Consider the following 8,655-nt stretch of genomic DNA (forward strand, 5'->3'; position numbering starts at 1 on the left):
GAAAACCCAATTCCCTTAATACTTGTTGCAGGAAACACCACTCCAAAGAGTCATATGCTTTCTGAAGATCTACCTTAATCATGCATCTTAGAGATAACTGCTTCCTTGTGTATCCCTTTACTAGTTCATGACTCAACAGTATGTTGTCAGATATCACTCTACCAGGAATAAATGCAAACTGGTTAGCATCCACAATCCCATCAATGATTGCTCTAATCCTACTAGAGATGATCTTAGATATTATCTTATAGATAGTGGAGCAGCAAGCAACGGGTCTGAAGTCCTTACTGTCTCAGGTTGTGGAATTTTTGGCACTAAAGTAACCACAGTGGCATTTGCAGTCTCAATATAATGTCTCTAAGGAAAAACTCCTGGACTGCTTGGAACACATCAGCATGTATAATATCCAAGCTTTCTTAAAAACAGAGCATTGAACCCATCAATCGTAGGGGCCTTATTGTCCTCAATAGCAAACAATGCAGCTTTAATCTCAGCTTAGGTAACATCAATACACAACATTCTTTGCTGCATCAAATCCCAGCTTGGTTCTTTTCTCATAATGTTCAAATCAATACATGGTAGAGAAGAATTACTAGCCCCCATCATCCCCTTATAGAATTTCAGAACTTCCTCTTCAATATCCTCATATTTCTGCACCAAACTTCCATTAGCTCTCTTAAAATGGATATATGATTGGAACTACTTCTTGCCTTCATACGGGCAAAAAAATATTTATTGTTACCATCCCTTACCCCTAACCAGTGAGCCTTAGACTTCTGCCTATAGACCTTCTCTTGTAAATCAGACCATTTTTGTAAATTAGCAAGCTCTTGCTTTTCTGCTTCCTTCAAATCAACAATACTAGCAATGCACTGTGATATCTCAGCTTTCACTATCTGTAATCTCTTCCTTGCTTCCAGCACCCTCTTGTCTATGCTACAAATCTCAGTTCTCATGAGTTCCTTTAGAGGCCCTTTACATAAATTGAGTTTGGTCCATATTCTATACATAGCTTGCCCTTGCATATGTTTATCCCAAGCGTTCTTGACAGTAAGGACAAATCTCTCATGCTCAATCAATATATTCACAAATTTGAAAGGTCTTTTAGTATGCCTTGCATTGCCCTGATGCTCTATGTGGATAGGAGAGTGGTCTGAGAAACCATTTTCTCTGAATTGAGCATTCACTGGTCCATAATTATTCATCCAAGCTCCATTGCACAGTGCCCTATAAATTTTACTCCAAACCTGTCCATTAGACCATGTAAGTGTTCTACCAGTAGCTTTCATATCAGTCAAATTCAAAGTCTCTCAGAATCCCTTGTCTCATGATCAGATACCTCTTGGCCTCCAATTCTGTCAGTACTAAACAGAGGTGTATTGAAATCCCTACAGAGACACCAAGGTTCAGTTATATTGAACACCAGTAACCAAATTTAACAATGATTCTTGATATGCTCCTAAATATGAAACAAAAAATCATTTTCACCCCCAAAAATAATTAAAAATAATAAACCCTAACAAAACTATGATATCACTTGTTGATCAACAGATTCAAATGAAGATAAAAGAAACCTCAAATGAAAAAAAATAATAATTATTTATACAATTAAAAAAAACTAAAAAAAACAAAACAAAAACAAAAAACCAAGAATCTCTTCTTGTTCCTATGTAATAAATTTAAAGATGGGATTTTTCATTTCAAGAAAATTATAAGGATCTTGAAAATCAAGATTAAAATTAAAAAACAAAAAAATAGAAATGAGAAGTATTAGTATTTCAAGAAAATGGGTAACACAGATTGACGTGTGTGTCTATGTGTGAGAGAATAATAATAATCAAAATTCAAAGAAAAATTGAGGAATTAGCATTGACGTATTTGAAGATGTAAAGGGATTTTTATGTCTATGTTTGTTTCTGGAAAAAAATAATAATAGGGAAAGCAGGATGTGTTTTTCTTTTTTCTTTTTTCTTGATCTTTTTTCTTTCTTTCTAGTTTTGGGGGTTTTTTATTTTTTAAAGATTTTCTTATGGATATTTGGCTATGATAAGGTAATCTAGTTATTTAAATTGGAAATAATTAAACAATTATTGATATAAGTTTTAGTGCATATATAATAAATATATTTCTGTCGTCCCATTTTATAAGAAGATGTTTAACTTGACACGAAGTTTGAAATTTGAATTTAAAATAACAACAACAACAACAACAACAACCCAGTGAAATCCCACAACGTGGGGTCTGGGGAGGGTAGAGTGTACGCAGACCTTACTCCTACCAAGGTAGGATGGCTGTTTCCAAACAATAAAAATTTATGTGGCTAGAAATCATTTCATTAAAAGTAAAAAAGTAAATTTAAATTTAATTTTTTACTAAATATAAAAATGTGTCATTCTTTTTTTTAAGATTGACTTAAAAGAAAAAGTGTCTATAAATTGGGATGAAGGAGTATGATACATAATTCAATTAAATTCCATTTATTTTATTGTGAGGAAATTTTCCAAAGTTGGATTTACACTATTTGGGCCACCAAATCTGCAGGTGTTGTTTGTTAAGTTTGTGCCCCAGCCTAGAGGGGTGGGATCTGGCTTGGGTCTTAGCCTTAACAATAAAAGGGCTTATTTTTAGGTTTTACCTTTTTTTTTTTTTTTTTTTTTTTTTTTTAAAGATTTGATAAGACATGAGGATTTCATGAGGATTTTGTATAACAATAAGGTACTGTACAATTTGTACAACATTCATGAACAACATGTGTGTCTCGTTTTTAGTACACAGTTTACACGGAAGAGAAGAACATAATTGGCTGAAGGGATTTAGTCAAAGGTGGCAAATGGACGGGTGAGGTCGAATTTGGGCGAGTCAAATAATAGAGTTGAATATCTTTAGTTTTTTTGTATGTTTACTTCTTCATATTTTAATGCAGAATGACTTCAGACCCCCTGAGCTTGTCATCTTTTATTTAATGCACACCTAAATTATGCATTTGCTTAATTACCCCTGAACTTGGTAATATAATAGTCTCGACCCCCTCGCTGACGTGACAAAGAGCGTGAATACACTCTCTTTTAGGCGTGTGGAATGGATAAAAATTTAAAAATATCAGCTTTTGCTTTCAAGTGGGGTATTTTTCAACTATTAATTGCCACATAATCAATATAATGATTTAGTTGTTCCAATTGTATTTCTCTTTGTTTTTTCTTAATATACCTTGAATATTTTATCTCAATTGTATTTTTTTTTCTTTTTAGATATAACAAATATTTATTTCAACTATGTATTTTTTTTAAATCCAAATCTACAAAACTTAGTTGAAACTCTATTTATTTTAGCCAAATAAAACGACGGTTTAGCCAAAGTAATGAAGTTTAGACAGTGTATTTTTTACAAAAAAAATGTGTATTTTTCTTTTGATGCAATAACTATTTATTTCAGCTGTGCATTATTTTTTCGGATCAAATTCGTAAATTATTTGGTCAAGATTTTTTTTTCTTTTGATGCAAGATTATTTGTTCTAACTGTGTATTTCTTCTCTTCCTGGCCAAATATATAAAGATAACTTGATTAGAATATCATTATCTTTAGCCAAATAAGAAAATTATAGTCAAAATATTGTTGTTTTAGGTTTGTCTTACATATTTGGCCCCAAAAAGATGATTTTGAATAATTGGTGAACTTAAAATTGTGAAAATATATATTTTATCCTTAAAAAATGTCACATGGACAAAAATATTCATGTGGCAGCGCGTTTGTCACACTTCCATGGGTTGTCAACATCCAGGGGGGTCGTGCCTATCATATTGTCAAGTTGGGGGGGGGGGGGGGGGGTAATTAAGCCAGTGTAAAGTTTAGGTGTGCACTGAATAAAAGTCGTCAAGTTCAGGGGGGTCCCGATCCATTCTGCCTATTTTTAACTTCCTCAGAAAAAATTCTAATTCCGTCACTAAATTCAAGGTGTGTAAAATAATGTGTTATAATCCAACCCGCTCGGTGTTGCCCAAACATCACCTCCTTATTAATGATATAATAACTGTTATTTTGTTCATTTATGAAACAACTAAAAGATTGTAATACAATAATGACATAAGAGATTGCACAACAATAATGTAATGTACTGTATTTGGTACCACACTCATGAATAACATGTGTTACTCGTTTTTACATAGTTCTGGAAGAGGAGAAATTAATTGGGTGAAGTGATTGAATACAAACTTGTGAAAACATGAAACTACTACAAATGAAATGGGGTCATTATTATTTCTTTTTAAAGAGCAAGGATAAACTTCAATCGCTTAAAAGAATAATTACCATAAATTGTCATTTCAACACTGATTATGACAGTTATTGTTTTATAACTTTTTATTAAAATTTTATTTATGGGTTTTTTTTTCTCCATTCGGTGTCCGGCACTCAATTGGAGCCCGACAAAATCGAGTTTACACCGAGAAGTCTCACATTTGAGGGTAAGATGCTCCCTAACAAAAACGATTTTGTACCCAGCAGAACTGAACCCAAGACCTCCGATTAAAAATGAAAGACTACTTACCAACACACGTGATCTTATTGATAGTTATTGTAACTTGTGATGATGTTTACCTTTTTTATTTTAGTAGTTTTTAATACAAACTTTCAGAATGTGACTTTATTTTCATCCTCTCTGGATGGCATATTTCCCATATCTATCTTCAATGCAGCAGTTGCATCTACCCTCCATCTTTTTTCCTTCCTTCTGTTCTCTTAACAAAAATGAAATTTGAGGGGAAAAATGAATATGAATTAACCAAAGTTCTAATTTAGAAGCGTCAATAATCAAACACTAAATTGTTTGTCTATACATTATGTATTTGTTATCTTAAAGCTTAGTTTCATGTATATCGAAAGTAATATTAAAGTGTCATTGATTTTCACTTAATGAAAATCATATTCTGAACCATTCAGATTCAATCGATATATTTTTTTTTTTTTGGTAAATAAAGTTCTTTATTAACCAAAGTAGAGTTGTGTACAGAGCTTAGGAAATCTGGCGCATGGACAAACAGTCCCATGGTCCAGTGCATCTAACATTTCTATCTATTCTTCTAAATTCTCCCTAGTCCAAACCCTACACAGGGTAATGATCTAGCTGGCTGAGTCTAATGACCAGTTTTGATTGCATACTTCCCCTTATCATCACTTCTTGAACGATTCTCTTTATAAGCACCTCAGGAGTCCTTTGTTTGCTTGTAAACACCCTGTTGTTTCTCTCTTGCCACACATAGTAGACACTTGCAGCAACTACCATTCTAACCATATGTGATTGAGCAGCTCTCCCATTCACTTGTGCTGTCAGCCAAGTCATTTCATTTGTCCATTCCATTGCATCCCTATTATAGCCCAGCCATCCTAGCAGTTTTTTCCAAACACTAGTAGAGTAGTTGCATTTGAAAAACACATGCTCCACTGATTCGTTTGCACTCTCGCATAAGGGACACATTATCTGATCAGTGATGTTCCACTTGTTCAGCCTATCTCTTGTATACAACTTTTTGTTAAGTGCCAGATAGAGGATGAAGGTCCATTTAGGTGTGCCAAAGTTGTTGCAAATAATTCTTCTCCAACTGACTTTTTGGAAATCCCCCCTCAATTTCAAATATACCTGTTTGATGGAAAACACCTGTGAGGCTCTGAAATGTTCTTCATCTATACCAGCCTCATCTAAGGTTTTGATAGCTTTGAAAATCTTTTTTAACATCCAGGATGCCTGATTTGGAAAATAGTTCCATAGATTTTGACCTTTGATATAATACACATGTACCCATTTTACCCAAAGTTTATCCTTTTTTTTGCACAAGTTCCATAACAACTTACATACTGCAGCCTTGTTCCATGTTTGTGCATGTAGGATATTCAGCCCCCCAGCAACTTTTGCAGACATAGTTGTTCCCAGGCTATGAGTGCTTTTTTGGATGCAGTCGTATCACCAGTCCATAGAAAGGTTTGACAAATAGTTTCTACTGCTTTCATCACCTTCTTAGGGAGTATGAAAATTTGTGCCCAAAAGGTTTGTATAGCAAACAAGACAGTTTTTACCAGCTGCAGTCTGCTAGCGTACGAGAGTAGTTTAGCAGTCCATTGAGTGACTTTGCCTATCATTTTGTCCAGTAATGGGGTGCACTGCATGACTGATATCCTCTTGGTGCTAAGTGGCACTCCCAAATATCGAAAAGGTAAAGTCCCTTTGGAGAACTTCAATCTTTCTAGTACTACTTGTTGTGTCCTCTCATCCACTCCTCCAAAGTATATAGAGCTCTTGCCGGTGTTTGCGATCAACCCTGATGCTTTGGAAAATCTTTGAAAGCAATCGAAGACTTTATAGATAGATATCTCATCCCCACGGCAAAACATCAAAAGGTCATCTGCAAACCCCAGTTGGACGATATTCAGTTTGTCACATTTTGGGTGGTGGTTGAAATTAAGGTCAGTCCCCAGTGGTTTAAGCATCCTATTCAAATATTCCATACACAACACAAACAGATAAGGGGACAAAGGTCCCCTTGTCTAAGTCCCTTTTGGGCTCGGAAGGCTTTGGTTAATTTCCCATTAATGACTAGGGCATATGATACAATAGTGACACACATCCTGACCCATGTAACAAACTGATCAGGGAAATTCATGCTGATAAGGATTTGCTCCAAAAATGGCCATTCCACTGAATCATATGCTTTCTGCATATCTATCTTAAGCATGCATCTGGGAGAAAAAAATTTCCTATTATATCCCTTCACAAGTTCATGGCTTAAGATGATATTGTCACTGATCAACCTGCCAGGCACAAAAGCAGTCTGATTGTTCTCCACTAGTTTTTCCATGACACCATTCATTCTCTTAGTTATAATCTTGGATATGATCTTATAGATCACTGTACAATAAGAGATAGGTCTGTACTCCTTCACAGAAATAGGATTTTTTTACCTTGGGAATTAATGTTACACTGGAGCAGTTTACTTCAGATGGCATGTTAGGATTGTCAAAAAATTGCACTACAGCACTTGTGATGTCCTTACCGATAATACTCCATGCCTTTTTAAACAATACTGCATTGAAGCCATCATGGCCTGGTGCTTTCCCATCATCAATGTCATTTAGAGCTTGTCTTACTTCCTCAGTAGAGACAGTTTGGAGTAGCATTAATTGATCCTTCCTATCAAGAATATTCCCCATTTTCATTACTCCAGGTTCAATAGCAGGAAGTGCTACTGCTTTGGTTCCCAGTAATGTTTCATAGAAAGTACATATATTAGTTTCAATCTCCTTATCAGTGTGCAATAATCTCCCAGTATCACTTGTAAGACAACTAATTTTGTTTTGTGCAGTTCTACTCTTCATGCTAGCAAAGAAATACCTTGTATTAGAATCTCCAATTTTAGCCACTGCACCCTTGATTTCTGCTGCCATACACTTTCCTCAATGTTAGTCCATTTTTCTAATTCCTTTCTTAGGCCTTTTTCCTCTTGGAGGAGCTCCTGGTGTTTGCCATCAGCTGTTAGGGCTTGCACATCCAGTAGCTTCTGTCTGGCCTGAGCAATTCTCTCCTTAATTCCTTGAAACTCCACTTTCCTCAAATCTTTCATCCCCTTCTTCACCTGCATTAGTTGCTGCCAGACTTGAATAAGTGTTGGATGAGACAGGTTCCTATTCCAGCATCTGCTCACAGCCTCTTTGAAACCATCATGTTCAGCCATATAGTTGTAGAATCTGAAAAGTTTTTGTTGATTCCTTCCAGAGTCCGTAATGTACAGGCTTAGAGGAGAATGATCACAGAATAAGGGTTCCATGGCAGTCACACTAGTAGTTGCTGCTATAAGCATCCAGGCTGCATTATATCTTGCTGTATATCGTCCCATTACTCCAAGTATACTGCCTCCCAGCAGTCTGGAGTTCATTTAAACCTGTATTTTGAATGAAATTTCTGAAATCTCTGATTTCATTTTCATGCACTTCAGCCCCATTAATCCTATCCCCCCCCCTTCAGTGATTGCATTATAATCCCCCATAAGCACCCATGGTTCATTTATACCTCTATTCAGTCTTTCCAGCTCCTTCCACAGGGTCCTTCTAGCTACAACAGTGTGCAGCCCATATATTGTAGTGAAAAAAAATTGGAAGCTTCCACTAGTGATTAGGCAGTGGATGAACTGATCCTGAGCTTGTAGAACCTTAAGAGCTACAACTTTTGGGTTCCACAGCAGTCAAAGTCTGCCTTGTTCATTGGCATTGTAATTTTCAGCCCATTCCCAACCTGGACACACCTTTTTTACTATTTTTTGTGCAAATTGTTTGTGAACTCTATGTCCAGTAATGGCAATAATATTCACCTTATTTTCTCTTAAAAACTTCGTCATCTCTATTTGCTTATACAGCTTATTGAAACCCCTCACGTTCCATGTGACCAACATAATTTGGTTCCATCAGGAGGTTTACCCTCCAAGCCTTGTGCGTGACCACTTGTTTGTCCACCTTCTGCCACCACACCTGGTGCTGGTCTGGCCATGTTTTGTCCCCCATCTGTACCACCAACTACATCTTTTACCATTTGTGGGAACATGTTTCCTCTAGCAGCAGCTGTTTGTTTTACAGTTTGCCAGTCAGCTCCATTAGGTGGTGGTGTCACGCTAACTG

General features: G+C 35.9%; 1 protein-coding gene across 1 annotated transcript; it reads right to left on the reverse strand.

The window, feature by feature from the left end:
- Window positions 1-1,300: 1,300 nt before the first annotated feature.
- On the reverse strand, window positions 1,301-7,362 carry LOC132609918 (uncharacterized). Its single transcript, XM_060324130.1, has 5 exons — window positions 6,949-7,362; window positions 6,613-6,860; window positions 6,067-6,478; window positions 5,103-5,737; window positions 1,301-1,388 (listed from the first exon to the last, which is right to left on the reverse strand). Exons 1-5 carry the CDS (start codon window positions 7,360-7,362, stop codon window positions 1,301-1,303), a joined length of 1,797 nt encoding a protein of 598 aa, XP_060180113.1.
- Window positions 7,363-8,655: the final 1,293 nt, after the last annotated feature.

Source organism: Lycium barbarum, chromosome 1 (assembly GCF_019175385.1).
Source record: "Lycium barbarum isolate Lr01 chromosome 1, ASM1917538v2, whole genome shotgun sequence".
NCBI lineage: Eukaryota > Viridiplantae > Streptophyta > Magnoliopsida > Solanales > Solanaceae > Lycium > Lycium barbarum.